A 21,610-nucleotide genomic window follows, 5' to 3' on the forward strand; every position below is an offset into this window, starting at 1 on the left:
TATTCCAACACGCTGGGACTGGCACAACATAGTGCCAGAAATCAACACTACAAATACTGAGACACATTTCTGCCACCCCTTTCCCCCTCATGGTGACCTCTGTGGGTGTCTCCCAAATGGCACCGTATTTCCTATATAGTGCACTACGTCTGACCTATGGGATCTGGACAAAAGTAGTGCCCTGCACAGTGAAGGTCCTTGTTTGGTCTGAATGGGGTTTGGTACAGCCGGCTGGGCTGGCTGGCACTGATATCCCCAGGCCAAATGGCCCGTGCCTGATGTGATGTAGCGCTCAGTTTAGCCTGTTTCTCTCCCTCTCCTCTTCTCTCCTGCCTCAATGACCATTCACTTTCAAATGACTGTTGGGAGGAAAGAGGGGAGCATTTATGTCCAGCATCAACATATTGATTCTCTGGACACAGCCAAAGTCTGAGCGTACTGTATGTCCCAAATAACCCTATTCCCAATGTAGTGCACTACTTTTAACCGGGGCCAATAGTTCAAAGGTAGTGCACTATGTAGGGAASAGGATGCCATTTGGGACACACKCTGAGAAAACTTCCCAATCCCACTTCCGCTCTTCTTTCACTGTGGAAGAAGAGGAAAAGCTGCCCTCTTCAGTTAAAAGGGAAACTGTGCCCCAGTTTGTACAGTTCAATCCATCATCTAGTGATTGAAGGTGGTTGGGGAGAAGACACAATGTGAAACTCTATTTTGTGTCTTTATTTGTTGTGGTCGGGCCACTGTTCCATTGTTTTCCCCGGTTACACTTTCTAAGTGACTTCATCCACCCTCCTCCCTCTTGTCATGCCACCCTTTTCTCTGRCTCCTGACCGTACAAGGCCCTGTGATGCACAGCCCAAAGCGTCTGGGAGACCTCAGCAGTGTGCGCCTCACACGGTGCACCTGTCCGTGCAGAGGTAGTGTGCTCCGGAGTGAAGCTTTTCTAGGTACAGATCTAGGATCTCCCCCCAATCCTAACCTTAACCATTAGTGGGGGAATGCAAAACTGACCCAAGATCAGCGTCTAGGGGCAATTCCACCCTACTGCTGCAGGCGTTCATCTCCCSCTGCAGAGTCTGACCAATGCCCCAAAACATGTCCAATTGATGCCAGTCTATATGATATCATACAACTTCAAGGTGTCCACACTTTTAATCAGAATCTGAGAGGAAGGTTGTCTTACCGCAGCTTGCCTGTGAGTGTTGGACAGGATGCCATGGATCTTCACCTTCTCCTTGTCCATCTGGTCAACGTTTACCCACAAGTCCTTGCTCATGGGGTCCGTGGGGCCGTAGGTCTTTGATGTGTAGTAGTTGTGATCGGTGTCCTCCTGTTGGACACAAAACAAACGCACTGATTGGTTACACTTTCTTTGGAGTGTCCCTTGACAGACGGTCTATAGAAGTTCTGTTAGAACCAAACAAAAGCATCCGTTCCATAAGTCACCATTTGTCGATAGCAAGAGACGAGAGTCGTTACTCGTAGTGTGGGATTTAAGAAAGGCAGAGCGCTAAAACGTGGTTGGGTAGGGAGGGATAGTAGTGAACGAGAGTGGATGTAACCCTGTGCTCAGGGTGACTTATTCAAATAGAGCCTCTGCTCCTCCATGTACATTAACTCAGCTTTATGATGCGACATGCTGTAGCAAGACAGGAACAACTCTTTCTCGCTCTCTTTCTCTCTCTCCTCTCCTCTTTTCTCTCCCTCTCTCTCTCCCTTTGCTGCTCAGACCCTGACAGACTAAATTAAATCTCTGCTCCGCACACATTCTGTCCGAGGCAATTTCCAAACCCAGACGAATTCTCTCCGAACTTGAATTGAATATAGACTTCCACTCAACAATCTCTGGATGTAGTGTTATTGTGCGGTACATCGAACATTCATATAGACTAGCACTAACAACCATGGAATAGTATTATTATGCAGCATTCATTTATAGGAAGTTATTCCTACATCTCATTAGGAGAAATCAGCTCTATTTAATTAAAAAAATTTTTTTTACCCCTTTTCCTACCCAATTGCAGTCTTGTCCCATCGAAGCAAATCCCCTACAGACTCGGTAGAGGAGAAGGTCAAGGATCCGCTGCGCCACTCGGGAGGCCCAGAGTTCAGCTTTTCAATGAACATGACTTGTGTTGACCGGTACTGTTTACGGAACAATAAGGTTGTGTAGGCTTGCATGGCTTTTGAATATTATCTGCATAAAACATGGAAGACTAGTCTGAAATGGTAACAGTTACAGTTAAATGTGTGACTACCATTTACAGTAGTTGAGTTAAAACTGTAGAACTGAATTGGTACCCTTGTTACCTTGGAACAATGATATTGTATAGGCGTGTGTGTGTGTGTGTGTGTGTGTGTGGTGTGTGTGTGTGGTGTGTGTGTGTGTGTGTGTGTGTGTGTGTGTGTGTGTGTGTGTGTGTGTGTGTTGTGTGTGTGTGGTGTGTGTGTGTGTGTGTGTGTGGTGTGTGTGTGTGTGTGGTGTGTGTGTGTGTGTGTGGTCGTAATGGCACCTAATCAATTTAGGAAAGCCAGAAAGCGTGACTTCCTGCACTCCTAAAAGCCTGGCCCATAGGTTAATGGAGTGCAAAAGGCCCGTTCACGTTTTTTAACGGACACATTCACGAAAGCTTTTACTAGCGACGTGGACGCTGCACGACTCCTTTTACTGTTTCCTGTATGGAGTAAGCCGAACGCCCTGCACTGGACCCATATCTCTGCCTGCGTCCCAAATGGCACGCTATTATGTATATAGTGGACTCCTTTTGACCAGGCCCCATATAGGGGATAGGGTGTCATTTGGGACAAATCCTCTAACAGCTGGTAGAACGTTTTTTTAATGGGACATCTTCTCTGGGCCTCTCGTAAACCCCAAATACAAAATATTCCCTGTCATCCCCTGGCCAAAAGTAGTGTAATATAAATGCAATAGGGTGCCATTTGGGACGTACCAAGATGCTTTTGACTATAGACAGGTGAAATGTTGTTTACAAAGACACCGTAACCAGTCTCTCCAAATGACAAGTCAGCAGTCATCATGCCAAACAAAGACAACATCTTAGAAAATATGCTGAATCTCTACATTGTACTTTGTTATTGTGGGTTGAAAAACGATAATATTCAGCAGCTTTGGAAGTTGCCCAATGGTGTTGCTTGGAGAGAGAGAGAGAGGAGGTTTTTCAACTGAGCTCTATCAGACTGATAGAAGTAGGACATGCTGCGCTTTGTGCTTCCACTGATAATATCAACATTGTGGTGTGTGTGTATTTGTGTGTGTGTGTGTGTGTGTGTGTGTGTGAGGTGGGCTAATCAAAGAGCTGTGAGAAACATTACATCAATTAAACCTACACAAATAACTCTCAACTCTTTCATTGAAAATAAACACGTCATATTATTTTCCTTGGAGAAGAGTAATCTGAAAGATGTGTGGGCCTCAATACAACCCATGCTGTAATACTAGAGTGTGGAATAGAGTGAGAGTGCTCTGGCTTTACATAGCCCTGGTGGGATGAATACATATTAAAACCTCTTAATTCAAGCTGGGCATCACAGATGGGATATTGCTTTTGATGAATTGGTCGACCTTAAACACACGTCACCAAAGATGTTGAATCACATTTGCGAGCGACCCGTGCAGACAAAGCTTGTTAGGAAAACAAGCACCCTCTAGCAGCCAGTCAGGCTTACTCAGCAGATTTGTTTTGGGGGTTCGGAAACAAAGACGCTTGTAAAACAAAAGAAAACGAGTACTGCTAGACACAAACAGAGCCTTGTTACGGTTCCTACTAATCAGCACAAGATGTGTTGGCTATTTCAGGCCATCTTTGGAGAGGAGGAGAGGACGGAAGGAGGGAGGAACTCTTGGAGGTGAGAGGGGGCCAGCTGGCTGTTCTCGCCCAGTTTCCCCTCCCCTTCCCTGGGGTGGAGGGATCAGAGGGTTGGGAAGGCTGCCATCCTCCAGCTGGGCGTCAGGGGGAGGCAAAGAGGGACGCTGGATGCCAAGGTCAGAGAGCAGAGACACGAGGGGGTACATAGACGGGGTGGATGGGAATAGGTTCAAAAGGTCATAGGAAAGATGGCGGAGCATTTGACCCATTCATTTTAACCAGAATTCCTATGTACTGTTTGTTATATTGCGTATGCCCGCAGGCTGAGAAATATATACAGTATATATCCTGACAGATTGAAGAGGAGAGGAAGGAAGGGTGGGTGGGTTGAAAGGAATGGTTGAGTTGAGGTGACTGGAAGATGGATGGATGATGAGAGAGAGAGAGGAAAGAGAGATTGAAACRCAACCAGTCAAACCTGAATACATTCCCTACTCTGTCCATCACAGCCCAGAAACATGAAGAAGAAAATATATATAGTCAATGTRGGTGTGCCACTGACATCGAATCCAGTTTTGCGGTTGTATAAATTCAGAATTTCTGAGGCACACAAATAAACCCACATACAGTATGCTGTATGAGTTGTATTCAGTGAACCAAACAATCTCTAATTCACTTTCCAATTTAATGTTTGAGCCATTTACTCAAGTCCAATAATATTGCATTACGGCGAAGCCTGAATATCTCTATACCAATGTCTTACATTTCAGAATGTCTCTGTCATCTCTAAGAYATTCTGACAAAGAGATGTATTGCCATGCTGGGAGATTGCTCCAAGCATTTCAGCAAAGTAAAAGAAGCTGAGACTTTAGAMAAATATTTCTCAGCCAGACATTTACCTGTGGGTATAGTCACTTAGCTCAGACCAGGGACAGTGTTTTCATGGTGCAAGATAGTTCAAATCTGTGCAAAATACACATWAAAAAAACTCATTAGAAGCTAAATTATTTTTTAAGTGCCATTTTTTTTAAATTWAAAAATACAAAATGTACATCTGGGTTTTGTGCCCACCACAGCAGAGACATCTTTAGTTAAAGTGATACATGATCTTAGAGCCAGCTCTTTGTTCTTGTACTCTTGGATTTAAGTGCTGCATTCGACACTGTGTGTTATTTTAGATTCTGAACTCAACTTCGAATCACACATTAGGAATGTGACCAAAATAGCTTCTTACCACCTGAGGAACATTGCCAAAGTGGGGCTGTTTCTCTCTCAGGCTGATACAGAGAGACTCATTCATGCTGTTATTACAAGCAGGCTTGACGACTGTCATGCTCTCCTGTCTGGTCTACCGAAGAAAGCCATTGTTTTCYAATACATTTMAAGATTATTCTATAGGTTTTTAAATCAATCCACGATTGTGCACCCCAATGCATGTCAGACATGCTTTAAGTGCCTTTGGAAAATATTTAGACCCCTTGACTTTTTCCACATTTTGTTATTAAGATACAACCTTATTTTAAAATGTATTAAATCGTTTTTTCCCTCTCATCAATCTACACACAATACCCCATAATGGCAAAGCAAAAACTGTTTTTTAGACATTTTTGGTKATTTATTAAAAATWAAAAACTGAAATAAAAAAWMTACATAAGTATTCAGACCCTTTACTCAGTACTTTGTTGAAGCACCTTTGGCAGTGATTACAGAATCGAGTTTTCTTGGGTATGACGCTACAAGCTTGGCACACCTTTATTTGGGGAGTTTCTRCCATTCTTCTCTSCAGATCCTCTCAAGCTCTGTCAGGTTAGATGGGGAGTGTTGCTGCACAGGTATTTTCAGAGATGTTTGATCGGGTTCAAGTACGGGCTCAGACTGGGCCACTCAAGGACATTCAGAGACGTGTACCGAAGTTTAAACCACTTTAGACATGGGCTGCAACTCCATGTCTTTCCTGAGCTAATGTTAATCTCTGTTGGCAGTCCAATTCCCTCTGGCCAAAGGGGACAGTTCCGTCAGTCTTACACGCTCTTCTGACCTCACTCGGGGTGTGACTACTAATGTGCAAAGGATATGATTGGAAGTTCTCTTATGCCTCCTAAAATCACAGTCATATCTTAATAAAACTACTTTCATKATTTTTCATATCATATGCACAACGTATTGGATGGAAACTTGACAGATAAAGGGMATATACTTTCCAAGTTACAGTATTTCGTAAATACAAGTTTTTATGACAAACTGAAAACCCATATGGCATTAGTTTTCTGTAGCTCCCTGCTGACCATTCCGCATATTCTTATGTTAGAATTATTGTTCAAGTATCCACTTTTGACCATGTTATAGTTTCGGCGGGAAAAGCCTGTTAACAAAGACATTCCTCTGGTGGATTTAACTGGAGGGGGAGAAAGAGCCCCCCTTTCTCCTGTAATTTACAACAGGGTGTGAACTGTCAAACCCGGTCCAGTTCCCTCCTCGCCTCTTCTGTGGGTGAGAGAAGGTCTGGTTATTGTCAACCATTGCCAAGCTGATCTGACCCATTGTGATCCTCACAGGACAGTCATGACAATAGACAGGTGTGTGCCTTCCAAATCATGTCCAATCAATTGATTTTACCACAGGTGGACTCCAATCAAATCGTAGAAACATCTCAAGGAGGATCAATGGAAACAGGATGCACCTGAGCTCAATTTCGAGTCTCATAGCAAAGGGCCTAAATGCTTATGTAAATAAGGTTTTTCTGTTTTTAATTTGCAAACTTTTCTAAAAACCTGTTTTCGCTTTGTCATTATAGGGTATTGTGTGTAGATTGCTGACTACTTTAAAAAAAAATCTATTTTACAATACGGCTGTAACGTGACAAAATGTGGAAAAAGTCAAGGYGTCTGAATACTTTCCGAAGGCACTGTGTGTACCCAGTAGGTCCCTCGGGTCCTCTCGCACTGGCCTTTTAACTACTCCAAAGGCTAGGACCAAAAGGCATGGAGGGGCAGCCTGGAATAGCCTGCCAGAGAACCTGAGGGGGGCCGAAACTGTGGACATATTTAAAAGAGATCTTAAAACACAGCCTTTTAGCTTTGCTTTTCCTTAGGGTGTTTTTTTAGTCGTTCAGTTTTTATAGTTAGTTTTTTTGATCCTCTTTTGTTRGTTGTGTAGTAAATATTTCAGTTTTCATAAAAATAAAAAWWAAWRKWMMTWAYSKKKWTMSSMTMSKWTRKAWMMRRTWAWMMMSRMMWWWAAWWAAYSRTMYWTTMYWTWWWAATCGGGCAGTGTGATTACATTTGTAATTTCTCTTCAGCAATGTGCATTATAGAAAGGTCACTACTAATGCTTTTCTCCATTTACTAAACTCAAGATAAAAAAAATCACATCATTGTTTCAAAACGTGTCCAAATAAATCACACTGTCAGATTGTAATGAGTTTCACAGTATTCTTGCACTGATTTGAACTATTTTGCACCGTGATATCACCCTACAGCCCTGAGAAAGAATAACCCTTCTGCTTTAATTGGGAAAAGAACAAGGCAATAAAGCTGAAATAAATAGTTTGAATGTTTTTATCATGTCACAATGAAGCATATATCACATTGGTGTGGCAATACTGAATAAGAAAAGTACAGGGAAATCATAAATCATACAGTATGCACGAGTCCCTAAATCCCTTATATCACGCAAGGACGCACACGCACGCACGCACATACACACACACACACAAATCAGGGGCCCTGGTAACCATCTACACTTTAAAAGGAAGACATTACTCATGTGTGCCACTTGGTCTCACACTGGCTGCTAACGTCTATGTTCCATTATATCCATTATTCATCACTCATCCCCTCCCCATTGGAGCAGCATTAGTGGAGTGTGTGGTGAAATCCAACAGCATTGCATGGAGCTGAGGTGTGCTGCACCTGCTTACTAATGAAATCGATAGGGCTTGAACACATCCAGGTGTGAAAGAAAACAGGAGTCAACAAAAAATAAACGGTAAACATTAAATCGTGAAACACACGGATAGAAAGTCACYCCTTGTGTTTTGAGACTCTTGTTTTAAAAATGAACTCAAGCTTTTACATCTACGGCCTTTTACGTCTTACTGTAGGCCGACGCCTCTACGTCTACGGCCTACACCCACCCTCATACAGAGTGTTGTTATTGAAGAGCTCTAGTGTTCCAAGGGTTTAGGGTTTCTCTGTGCTGCAGATAAACATGTGGTTTGGAGCCTCATTGCTTAGCAGCTTCTAGGCCAGGGACGCYGCCCAAACGACYCCCTATTCCCTATATAGTGCACTTCCTCTGACCAGAGACCCGGTCAAAAGTAGTGCACTGAAAAAGGAATAGGGTGCCATTTGGAATGCCGACTAGAGTTTATTTAAGGACACAGAGATGAGGAGACTTGTCCCTACCTGAACTGTGAAATGGTCCAAAGGGAATTAAGGGAGTGAATTATTTATAATAAGGGGTACATGGAGAAAATCTGACCTGTCTGAAATTAAAATGGATGGCCKTTCCCTTCAGCAAAATATATTTTACCTAAACCCTAACTGAACGCTTGAAAAAAAAACATGACCATTCCCCAATACCAAAAATAATAATTAAAACAAAGTGGATAGCAGAGAATGTTTGGCTTCACTTCTTGGCCAGACCAGAGCCTTAGATATGCAYTTGTAGGTACTGTTCTTCATCTTGTAAGCATTACATGGCAATGCAAGAATTTTGATAGCACACAGGGTTGCGGGCCAGAAYGTTGTGGGTTCACAGCCSACCGTGGACAAGAGTAGGGGTGGATTGATCTCTTTTATAGTAAATGCATTGCATTAACCTATCATTGTATTTGCAGGTCCAAGAAAAAAATGGCCTTTAATAAAAATGTTATGTTTTTATATATTAGCAGAATCCTTATTAATACCACACAAATTCTGGAAAATACAGACTAAGAGTGGACAGKGACATYGACCTATGTYTTCGTCTTATCATATTTCTCCAATGTCAAATCGGCGTGTCTTTTTTTGCAATGAAACTGTCCCTGTTTGCAAATCATTTAATCTGAGAAGTCATTAGGAATCTGAGCATGGTACTTCCAAAAGTTAGGTCTATCTTTCCACCCCAGACAGAGTAGGCCTACTCTAATCTGAGCTTTACCTGCTGGCTACTCTTCTTCCATGGCTTAACCCAACAAGAGAAGATCACAAGTATTTCCCTAAAAGCTGTCTGGGTTTAAACATCTTCTATTGTACAGAAAGTMAATAWCTTAATCAATTGATAGTGACATAATTAGATTACTTCCCAAGCAAAGTCCAATTTTTTTCTTTCTCCTCGGATATAAAAGTTTGTAGCTCAGCCTCTGAATGTCAAAGAAATTAAACAATGATATCCCCTCTGAGTCARGTCTTTCCCGAGTATTTTACATCTTGTTTGTAGCATAAAACATTGCCGACCAAAGTGCTGTTATAGCTCCCTGTTTTATTTMATTTTCTTAAACTAACAAGGGGTAGGCCTGTGCTTTTGACATTTTCTTTAATAAAAGGTAGGCCTATGGCCAATGTTCCCTCTAATCTGCGAGCGTGCGCGCACTTCCTCCAGGACTGCTGTGCAGAAGAAATGCCATGCTGCYCAGAGACACAAGAGATTGAACCCTATTAGTTTGCACTATATAGATCAACYTTMTTGTTGTTGTTGATCGYATCAACATTATWTCAGCCCCTTTTTTAATGCAACAAAACAAATCTAACTTTGCAAGACTGAGTCAGGTATATATCCAGCAGGTATATCTCACTGGTCATCCCCYAAGTCAATTCCTCCTTTGGCCGCCTTTCCTTCCAGTTCTCTGCTGCCAATGACTGGAACGAACTGCAAAAATCACTGAAGCTGGAGACTCATATCTCCCTCACTAACTTTAAGCGCCAGTTGTCAGAGCATCTCACAGATCACTGCACCTGTACATAGCCCATCTGTAAACAGCCCATCCAACTACCTCATCCCCTTACTGTTATTTATGTATTTATTTTGCTCCTTTGCACCCCAGTATCTCTACTTGCACACTCATCTTCTGCACATCTATCACTCCAGTGTTTAATTGCTATATTGTAATTATTTCGCCACTATGGCCTATTTATTGCCTTACCTCCCTAATCTTACTTCATTTGCACACACTGTATATAGACTTTTTTCTATTGTATTATTGACTGTATGTTTGTTTATTCCATGTGTAACTCTGTGGTGTTGTTGTTTGTGTCGCACTGCTTTGCTTTATCTTGGCCAGGTCGCAGTTGTAAATGAGAACTTGTTCTCAACTAGCCTACCTGGTTTAATAAAGGTGAAATCAATAAATAAAAAAAGTCTGTGATTTTGTTGTAGGCAGAACCAGAGTGCAACGGAGTAGAATTCTATTTGCAGGGGTAGCCCTGGAGCGGTCTTTCAATCACCCAAGACTGAATGAGCTTTTCAGATCAGTTTAGATCAGAGCGAAGAGCCAAGCGTGTTCACYTGTTGATATTCTTTGATAGTTAGCGAGTTATTAGCCCAGTTATAGCTAAGTATAGGTCAGCAATGGGGAGTTACTGATTCCTACAAGAGCACAAAACGTGTAAGCTACATTTAAAGCTGTRTTTGAAAAGCCAYTCAGGTAAAAAGCTTATGTCTTAATTAAAGGGACAGTGTTGTATTTTGTGACAGACTTGAATATGCAAATAAGCCAATAAGCAGARGGGTAGGCTAATGCACATTGTCTAATTCTCTGTATGTTAATAATAATTATTTGTATTTTGTAAAGTGGTGTCTTGCGCCATAAAACACAATACAATTCCATTTACAGTCACCAATTTGTCCCATTGTGTTACAGACCAAGTAAAAAATCATTAATTAATGTCAAGCCCTTCATAATGTAAAAACAATTWWAAAAAWTCTGCAATGTAGGCCTGCACTTAACACCACATATAGGCTACTGTAGGCTATATCATAGAAATCAAAAGCTATTTCCATGTGAAAATGTTACGGGATTTGCTCCGTTAGTTTTGTTGGTAGGACTACTGTACATTATGCTCAAATAGCCACAATAGCCTATTGGCTACTGTCTAAAACTGTAAGGGTACAGCCTCAGTGTTCACTGTAAACGCGCGCCGGAAGTTGCAAAAAATTCTCACAATGTTCAAGTTTCCGCTCACAAGACCTAAAATGTGCTTAGTGCCCCAAGAAATTAGAKMGWACATTMKCTATGGCATACCCTCTCATACSCCCTCAATTCGAGTCTTGGTTTTAACTTAACATTCCTTCACTGACACGGAAGTAGCCGATTTAAAGAGTGCATAGTGGGTGGAGGAATTAACCGACAAATCTATGGATGACGGTTGAAATGAATTATGCCGCCTCCCCGGGTGGCGCAGTGGTCTAGGGCACTGCATTGCAACGATAGCTGCGCCACCAGAGACTCTGGGTTCACGCCCAGGCTCTGTCGCAGCTGGCCGCGGCCGCGACCGGGAGGTCCGTGGGGCGATACACAATTGGCCTATCGTCGTTCGGGTTAGGGAGGGTTTGGCCAGTAAGGATAACCTTGTCTCATGCACACCAGCGACTCCTGTGTTAGGCCGGGCGCAGTGCGCGCTAAACAAGGGAGCCAGGTGCACAGCATTTCCGTTGGAGGCGCGCTGTGTTAAGAAGCAGTGCGGCTTGGTTGGGTTGTGTTTCGGAGGACGCATGGCTTTCGACTTTCGTGAGTTGTAGCGATGAGACAAGATAGTAATTACTAACAATTGGATACCATGAAATTGGGGAGAAAAGGGGGTAAAAAATAAAATAAAAATGAATTATGCCTACTCGAATTTGCGAGGTTAATAACTCTGATAAATACATCATGAGCAAGTAACATATTGTTTTTAATATAATCAATTATAGTAGTAGCAAGCTGTAGGCTAGTCCGCGCGCAAGATCTTTTGGAAWAGGCCTAATAAATAAAACCTTTGGAAGAAGCCTTTGACTCTCCTCCTGAACAGCCACTGTAGGCCAACACAGCACAGTCAATTGTTAGGCAGCACACCAAACCCTCTTTGATCAGCAAGAGCAGAGCAGGCRGGAGCTCAGTGTTACAATATTCATTGCRYTGTGTAATGCAGCCTAGCTGTATTTACACCATCCCAGCAGCTACCTATGAAATATAACTTTGCTCTGTGCTTCTCCGAGCGTGCACTTCGTAGCCTATAGGGTATGGATAATTTGATTGAGACCACGCTAAATAGCCTATAGGCGCACTTGATATTGAGCGCCAAGTGGAGAATCAGAGATGAGGAGTGGCATCGGTCACACATCGATATACAGCCTAATAAGCAACTCATTCTAAAACACTGCGAAATATTGAAATTTCATCAATTACATGACCCTCCCCTGGACAAGATTAAAAAAAAAATACTAAACCCTCCCCTTGACTGAAATTGAAAAAGCATGACCCTCCCCCATTTTCCTCCAGGTAACAATTCTGTAAATGTCGATCCATCCCTAACTAACAAGATATTGGCAACTTCCCTCATCTCAAGATATTGACTTCCAGTGCTTTAGCCACAACATGTGCTGGAGGCTGATAGAAAAACGGTGTGTTAGCACTGCTACGCTAGCAAGCACAGTAGAGGAAGGTCTGGCAGAGAGACACACTCCACAGGTGGGACAGTGAGAGAGGGTAGGCAGGCTAAGGTCAAGGCAGACCTGCAGGTTCAGTTTGGAGAGCAATAACTGTGCTGAGTATTGCAGTCAACTATCTAGTAGTACTGACACAAATCAGCATGAATWACGCTATTTCCTGATACTGTCATATACTGAAGTATATTAAACATTCATTTAGAAATTCATCGCTCTCAGATAATCTTTTAATAAAGGCACTTTAAAAGCWTCATACTAAAGCATTGTTCTGCAACTAAATATGAGAAGGAAATCAAATTAAGCAATGAAAAATGTAAGAGCCAAGTCAATTCCCGGAGGGATTCCTTTCCCTCGCTCTCTATCTCCAACTAAACAGACATGGATAATGTAATATGCGAACCTCCCCTGGGATTATTTTGAGCAATCAGACAGACAGCACAGAATAGGGTTGTATCCAGCACGAGGGCCAAAAATAGGGAGGGGCCTACATGAATTCCTCCAAAAAGAAACGCTTGTTTTCCATGACAAAATGTTTTGCAAAGATGTGCATTCACGAATATGACCCGGGCTGGACAAACATCAAAAAGCAGCACTTCATCAAGCAACTCACCGTGCAGCGAGAGAGGCTACGCTAACAACACAGTGAGTGCACAATCTCTTGTAATCACAGAAACAGAACATACACAGTATAGTGCATGCTCCTGGTAACTCTGACACTTATGGCGCAATATGTGATAATAAACCCCCGAGGCGTACTTAAAACTTGAACACTTCCTTGATTTATTTGGTCATACACACACAGTCAGTTCAGAGGAGGAAACATAACAGGTAGGAGGCAGTGTAGTTGTAATAGTTTGACCTGGGTTTTATGGTCTTGGCCTTCACTATACTGTGTGCCAGGAAGATATAACGGAACAGTATAGAACTAGGAAGTGTCATTTTCATGAAGGGAAATTAACGTCGCCACACATACATTAAAACAATAATCCCCCCCCCAAAATGTATGGTAGTGGAAGAGGTTTATACGTTTAAATAAACTAACTAAGGAGTGTGGCAATAAGAGATAATCTAACATCCAATGAGTGGTATTATATTTATACTGAGACTTGTCCYCGTGTCTGTTTGTTGACATGCTGCTGCTATCGAGGCACAAGGCGAGACCCAGATGTAGACACAGGAGGCGGATGGTTGGAGTCTTACAGTGTTTAATAATCCAAAGGGGTAGGCAAGAGAATGGTCGTGGACAAGCAAAAAGGTCAAAACCAGATCAGAGTCCAGGAGGTACAGAGTGGCAGACAGGCTCGTGGTCAAGGCAGGCAGGGGGTACAGAGTCCAGAAACAGGCAAGGTTCAAAACCGGGAGMACTATAAAAAGGAGAATAGCAAAAGGAGTATGGGGAAAAACACACAAGACWAGACAAACTGGCACAGCGAGACAGGAAACACAGGGATAAATACACTGGGGGAAATAAGTGACACCTGGAGGGGGTGGAGACAATCACAGGAACAGGTGAAACAGATCAGGGTGTGACAGCTYCTTATTAATGACGAGCTGCTCCAGTCTTTGATAAGACTACAGAATAAAACCGACAGTTAAAATCTAGSAACAGTTGTGCTCGTGGTTACCGGAAGGAGCTACACCGCTAAAACCATTGACAACTGCGTGCCGTTTTCAAGGGATTGTTAAATAAATGTTAACTATTTGTTTTTAATATCATCACCTCTTGAAGACCATAGTCAGAACTACAAACGTCTGATTATTCCATGCAAAACAATTGCACACATTGAGCTCTATCATCGGAGTTATACAGCAAGTACCTGCATGCTTTTCATGATCAGCAAACATCAATTGATCATGTAWTTTTCAGATACGTAGGGCGCCTCACCATATCGCTCAATATTGGCCACCATTAATTAGATTTGAGGGATATAAAATAAAAAGTGAAATATACCTGAGAAGTATGGGTGGTTTAGGTTCATTTCCCATCCTTTGTGCACTCTGCCTGTCAAGCAGCATAAAGGCGCATTTGCCGATGTACTGTTCGCTAATAATTTTTACTTTGCAAGCTACCGGTAGAAACTTTGTACGTTTGACTAAACATAGTGGTAAGGAGACCTAATGTACTTTTTTCTCCAACCAACATAGGCCTACCTAGTGAAGTTAGCTAACATTATACCCTTTTCAACATTGTTTATGTGTTTAATCACAATTGCTGCAGTGCTGAAAGATACAATAGGCTACATTGATTGARGGGCCACGTCATATTGGCTAGCTAGCTAATAACAGATCACGTCAATATGGCTGGTTAACAAGCTAACTTTCAGGGGATAAACTAGATGGCTATATCCAAATATTGTTTGATTTGCTTTCCATCTATAGTGGTGATGACGGTAGTCCGACTGACAATTTTACCTGGACGAGGACCTGTCGATGTCAAGCTCTTTCCAAAAGCCTAATCTCTGATGAAGAAAGCTAAATGATGTTTTTTGCTTAGCTAGCTAGCCACACACCAGATGGAAAGCCTACCCTCACATATCTGAAAACACATGATCAAGTGATATTTAATGATGATGAAAAGCATGCAGTTACTTGCTGTATAACTCGGATGCTAGAACTAAATGTGGAATGATTGGAAATGTGTAGTTCTGACTATGTGATGATACTAAAACCAAATAGTTTATAACATTTATTAAACAATCCCTTGAAAACGGCKCATAGTTGTCAATGGTTTTGGCGGAGCTGGGGGTCTCCTTGCTCCCCAGCAGTCAAATCGAATTTTCCGCACCGTATTGTGAGGTTTTATTGATAAGGACCTATAGAAAACCTGGGTTACGAGGTTAATTCAAATTGTTTTAATGTTAGCTCGTTCCAARGCTTTGTAGCACGCCTGAATGTCATTGGGTTTACCTGAGGACACCTTTTATACACACGCACACACATTATCTGGTCGTTTGATCGGTCGGGGTAATCCAAGGCTCCAAGGAGAATGTCTCTGTCSTCTCTAAGAGATTCTGACAAACAGATGTATTGCAGTGCTGGGAGATTCCAAGCATTTCAGCAAAGTAAAAGAAACAGATGATACAATTATTTCCACCTATGATGAATGCTCACTCTATTCCTCCCCTCCTTTACTAAAGACACCATCCTTTCTTCCTTTCCTCCTTCTGGTCATATCTCGGATGAGATGAGACAGTCCCTTTCCCACCGGGCACAGGTGTCAGTTCAACGTCTAGTTTTGATTTACATTTGGTTGCGTTGTCAACTAATGTGAATTTAATGTGAAATCAACAAAAAAAGGTCACCATGTCATTAGATTTAGGTTAAAAGTTGGGTGAAAAAAATACGAAATTCCCTTACATGGAGGACTCTTTGCAAATCCAATCAGTTGATTCAACATCATCACACTTTTTGGGGGTTGAAATGACATGGAAACAACATTGATTCAACCATTTTTTTGCCAAGTGAGTATTGTTAGTCAGACCAGCGCTGGGCCGGAAGGAAGCCTCTCATTAATCTGAGGATGTGAATATAAAAGACTTTAGCCTTCCTCTTGAAGACAGAGAGGCATATTGGAAGGTGGAGGTGGGGCGAAGTGGGAGTGAGACTATGGTGGTGGGGGTGACATGACAGAGGGAATGACGGGGTATTTGTGCTAAAAGCCGACGCTGTCCCAGACACACAACGCAACAACAAATGAGCCCAGGAAGAGTGAAGAAAAACAGGGAGGGAGTGTGCGTGATGTGTTGTGTGTGTGTGTGTTGTGTGTGTGTTGTTGTGTGGTGTGTGTGTGTGTGTGTGTGTTGTGTGTGTGTGTTGGTGTGTGTGTGGTGTGTGTGTGGTGTGTGTTGTGTGTGCACGCACATGTATGTGTGGGTGGGTGGGTGCATTTGTGTGTGTGTGGAGTGATCAACGTGTCGTCTGTTATCACACGAAGCGACGCTGGGGCTGTAGACCTGAGATGATTAGAAGGCACGGGGTGACTTAATCATCTGTCTGGACCAGATGCGCCACCACCATCGTTACGACTAAACACCTGAGCTCTAGGCTGCAGCGCTGAGCTGGGCTAGTAGGAACAATAACAAGGGACCCAGGTTCTTGCCTTTTATTTCGTTTCATGGGGACGGAGTGACACAGACCAAGAGCCAGCAATTAATCTCCATATTTTGTGACTGTGACTGTCGAGAAGGCCAACGAGGTCTAAATTAATCTGTTGTTCTGGGCTTCATCCCAAATGCACCTAATTCCCTATATAGTGTACTAGTTTTGGTCAGGCCCCATAGGGCTCTGGTCAAAAGTAGTGCACTTTGTAGGGTATAGGGTGCTATTTTGGGACTTTACCTGGTCTCTTTCTGAGGTGCTTTAATGTGACTCACCCTCAGTCCGCACACAGACGTTTATGATGAATATCTACTTGGGGGATGTGCTGGGCGTTAATTAGATATTAAGTATTCATCTGCCAAAAGCTCCCCTAGTCAAATMTTTTATCATCATCTAATCACTCTGTTCTAGGGAGGTCTATTTTCTCTCCTTGGGGAGTTGCCAGGGAATATGTTTAGGAGGCAGTTTAACCTGTGTTCATATTCTAATAGAGACCTAACAGAGAACATCTGACATTCTTCCTTCCTGTCTCAGATTATCTGGGGTGTTCACTCTGTGGGCCCAAGTTTTTCCCCTATATAGTTTTTCCTTGGCAGAACACCAGGCCCCATGAAGTAACATTCAGTGCTACGAACACCAAACGTTCAATTCAAATCAATAGTAATCCATTTTGGGTCTATTCTGCTTGTTGGTGTTCATGTTTGTGTCGTGTGGGGAAAAATATATAAGAACACAAAACAATTGAACCACTTTTTTTGAAAAGGGGGCAACAGAGGTATGTAGGGAGGCCCTCCTTGCATCTTTGCCTGATTAATGGTCGGGGAAACACTGTTTATGTAGTGTACCTCTATCTGGGAGCTGTTGTCAGTGTCCTGGCTGTCCTCTGCTGAGAGCAGGCCTGGGAAACCCCCATCAGGTTGGTCTTGACCCTGATCCTGACCCTGCTCCTGGTCCAACTGATCCTGGTCCTGGCTGGCCCTGTTGCTGTCCATGTTACGTGGCTGTTCTGGGGACAGCCACCGCCTCCACCGGTGGCTGTACAGCTTCACATCAACCGCCATGTCCTCCTTAGCCAGAGGCTGCCCTTGCACGTAGGAGTAGGAGTCCCCTGGGGTGCACAGAGAAAGAGAATGAGGGGAAATGAGTACAAGAGGAACAGGCTTGTTGCAGTGACATATTGTAGGTATGTTTATTTGGATCCCCACTAGCTTTTGCAGAAGCAGCAGATAATATAAAGAATGAATATATGTACAAAATGACTATATATTAAATATATTATATATATATATGTATTATATATATTCACATTTATTTAAAAGCCACGAGCCATTTGTTATCATATTCAATATTTTTCTTTGCTCTGAAATGGAAAAGGTGACTACAATACAACTCCTTTAACCTGTTAGTGTGTAGGAGCGCTATTTTCACTTTGGGGAAAAATCGTGCCCAAATGAAACGGCCTTGTACTCTATTCTAGATCGTACAATATGCATATTAGTATTACTATTGGATAGAAAACACTCTCAAGTTTCTAAAACTGTTTGAATTATATCTGTGAGTAAAACAGAACTCATTTTGCAGCAAACTTCCAGACAGGAAGTGAAAGATCTGAAATCGAGGCTCTGTTCCAGGGCCTGCCTATTCAACTGGCTTATATCTATCGATATACATGCACTTCATACGCCTTCCACTAGATGTCAACAGGCAGTGGGAGGTGAAATGGGGTGTCTAGCTTGATCTGAGGTCGAACAAGAGCTTTTGGAGTGACAGGTCTGGAAATTTCATTGTCTTCGAAGGCGCGAGAAGGAACCCCAGATTGCCTTCTGAAAAGCGTTCGGTATACACGGCTAATATCTCCGGCTCTGATTTTATTTGATACATGTGATAATATCATCGTAAAGTATGTTTTTTCAACCGAGTATTATCAGATTATTCAACGTTTATCGTTGTTTGCGTCGAGAGAAGATGGACATGTTCGCGCCACTTGGCTAGCTAAGGTTGCTAATTCGACAGGAGAAAAGGACATTCTAAAACCAAACAACGATTTATTCTAGACCAAGGACTCCTTGTACAAGATTCTGATGGAAGCTCAGCAAAAGTAAGACAACATTTATGATGTTATTTCGTATTTTTGTGTGAAAGGTTTAGTCCTATTCTCCGCCCTTTTAGCAGGCGCTGTCTCGCAATAACGCAAGCTGTATGTCGTACTAAAGTTATTTWAAAAAATCTAACACAGTGGTTGCATTAAGAACCCGTGTATCTTTCATTTGCCATACAACAAGTATTTTTATGTAAAGTTTATGATGAGTTATTTGTTCAGATTAGGTGAGTGTCAGAAATATATCCGGACATTCTGGGAAAAAAAAGTTGCTACATTTTCACAATGTATAACCACGGTTTGCAGCTCTAAATATGCACATTTTCGAACAAAACATAAATGTTTTGTGTAACATGATGTTATAAGACTGTCATCTGATGAAGTTGTCCAAAGGTTAGTGATTTATTTTATATTTATTGCTGGTTTTTGCTAAAGCTATCTTTGCGGTGAATAAATGCGGTTGTGTGTTTGGCTATTGTGGTAAGCTAATATATTTCTATATTGTGTTTTCGTTGTAAAACACTTAAAAAAACGGAAATATTGGCTGGAATCACACGATGCTTATCTTTCATTTGCTGTACACCATGTATTTTTTCATAAATGTTTTATGATGAGTATTTATGTATTTCACGTTGCTCTCTGTAATTATTCTGGCTGCTTCGGTGCTATTTGTGATTGTAGCTGCAATGTAAAACTATGATTTATACCTCAAATATGCACATTTTTCGAACAAAACATATATGTATTGTGTAACATGTTATAAGACTGTCATCTAATGAAGTTGTTTCTTGGTTAGTGACTAATTATATCTATATTTTGTCGGTTTTTTGAAAGCTACCTATGCGGTGGATAAATAGCGTTGTGTGTTTGGCTATTGTGGTGAGCTAACATACATATATATTGTGTTTTTGCTGTAAAACATTTTAAAAATCGGACATGTTGGCTGGATTCACAAGATGTTTATCTTTCATTTGCTGTATTGGACTTGTTAATGTGTGGAAGTTAAATATTTCCCCAAAATATTTTTTGAATTTCGCGCTCTGCGAAGGCAGCGGAATGTTGTGGGTGTTCCGCTAYCGGAACCCCGGGGCGAGAAAGGTTATTATCGCAATCATTCTGCTCTCTCCTCAATATAWTTTGTAAACCAAGATATTCTCAACTATTGACCTTTTTTTAAGTAGTCAGACTGGAATGAGAAACTATATTGTACACCAGTGGATCGTAGCAGCATAATTACATAGAACAATCATATTTTTTAAGGTCAATAAGGCAGTGGTCCAGTGGTGGAGCCAAAACTCTGCTCTGGTCATTAATTGTCTGCCACTCTCATAATTCACTATCTCAATGGACTATTCCTCGTTGCTTTATGGAGAAATTATACTACTTTGGATGAAACAGGTGCATATTAGCAGTGAAGCCGTTTTAGACACACCAGAGGGCCATAGTCACACCTAGTACCTGGAGTTGTTCCTGAACATGTGACCTGACCAGGACCACGTCAAACTCTGGTCAGGAAAAACTCTGGGCCCGAGTTATAGCTGGGTAGGTCATGTGTTGAGAAAAATCCCAGGGCCAATTGGCATACCTTATCATCCCTAATGCACTGAGGTGGTAAACTGAAGATATGAGAGAAGCTGCGGTGTTTTTAGACACCAAGACGTGAGTAGAGTTCCAGACTGCTGTGCTGACTGACTGCTTTCTCTCTGCAGACGGCAGTTGGTTCCCTGTGTTCAAACGTGTCACAGTGAGGACAGGACACACACGCACACATTCACAGGCACACAGATAAGCACGTGCGCACACACACACACGACATAAGGCAGATTATCACTTCAATGTGTCCTAGAGCCTAGCCCAGGTTTGTCCTTTTAATCACTTTCCCAACTGAAATGTAAGTTCCCAGACCTGACGTTGGTTCTAAGCCTGCCTGACCATTTCAGCTATGCTAATGAGTTTAGCTGTATAAACACACAACAAACCGCAGTTTTTGTCTCCACCACTCGCTCGCTCGCTCTCTCTCTCTCATGACAGAGGTGCTTTGGTTTCTCTCTCTCCCCTTCTCTCTCTCTCTGCTCCTCTCTCTCTTTCTGTCTTCCTCCTCCTCTCTCCCCTCCATCCTTCGACTCTCTCTCTGGGCCCCAGATAGACCAGCAGTGTTCCCCAGGAGAGCAGGAGTAGGGAGGTGAGACCCCAGGAGAGCAGGAGTAGGGAGGTGGGACCCCAGGAGAGTAGGAGTAGGGAGGTGGGACCCCAGGAGAACAGGAGTAGGGAGGTGGACCCCAGGAGAGCAGGAGTAGGGAGGTGGGGGACCCCAGGAGAGCAGGAGTAGGGAGGTGGGACCCAGGAGAGCGGTGTAGGGAGGTGGGACCCAGGAGAGCAGGAGTAGGGAGGTGGGAGTGCTAGTGCTAATGCACGCAAAGTGGATCCTGACAGTTCACTCTGTAATGAGCATCCATAGAGCAAACAACCCAGAGACCAGTTTGCTGCAAAGACAAGAACAGGGAGACTACTGACTCTCTCTCACAGCACACACACACACACACACACACACACCAAAACACACACACAACACACACACAAACAGACTTGGTTTTAACCAAATAAGGCTATCTTCTGTATACCACACCCTACCTTGTCATACACACACTGATTGGCTCAAACGCATTAAGAAGGAAAGAAATTCCACAATTAACAAGGCACCCTGTTAATTGAAATGCATTCCAGGTGACTACCTCATGAAGCTGGTTGAGAGAATGCCAAAGGTGTGCAAATCTGTCATCAGGCAAGGGTGGCTACTTTGAAGAATCTCAACATGTATTTGATTTATTTAACACTTTTTTGGTAACTACATGATTCCATATGTGTTATTCATAGTTTTGATGTCTAAACTATTATTCTACAATGTAAAATAGTCAAAATAAAGAAAATCCCTTGAATGAGTAGGTGTGTCCAACCATTT

General features: G+C 42.4%; 1 protein-coding gene across 1 annotated transcript in view; it reads right to left on the reverse strand.

The window, feature by feature from the left end:
* Positions 1–21,610, reverse strand: part of LOC111973179 (plexin domain-containing protein 2-like) — a 199,547-nt gene that overhangs the window by 125,370 nt on the left and 52,567 nt on the right. The window contains exons 2-3 of the mRNA XM_024000446.2: positions 17,399–17,661; positions 1,187–1,333 (exon numbers count right to left, since the gene is read on the reverse strand). Of these exons, the coding sequence (XP_023856214.1) occupies positions 1,187–1,333; positions 17,399–17,661 (410 nt within the window). The remainder of the gene's footprint in view (positions 1–1,186; positions 1,334–17,398; positions 17,662–21,610) is intronic.

The sequence above is a fragment of the Salvelinus sp. IW2-2015 genome, linkage group LG14, assembly GCF_002910315.2.
Source record: "Salvelinus sp. IW2-2015 linkage group LG14, ASM291031v2, whole genome shotgun sequence".
Lineage (NCBI taxonomy): Eukaryota > Metazoa > Chordata > Actinopteri > Salmoniformes > Salmonidae > Salvelinus > Salvelinus sp. IW2-2015.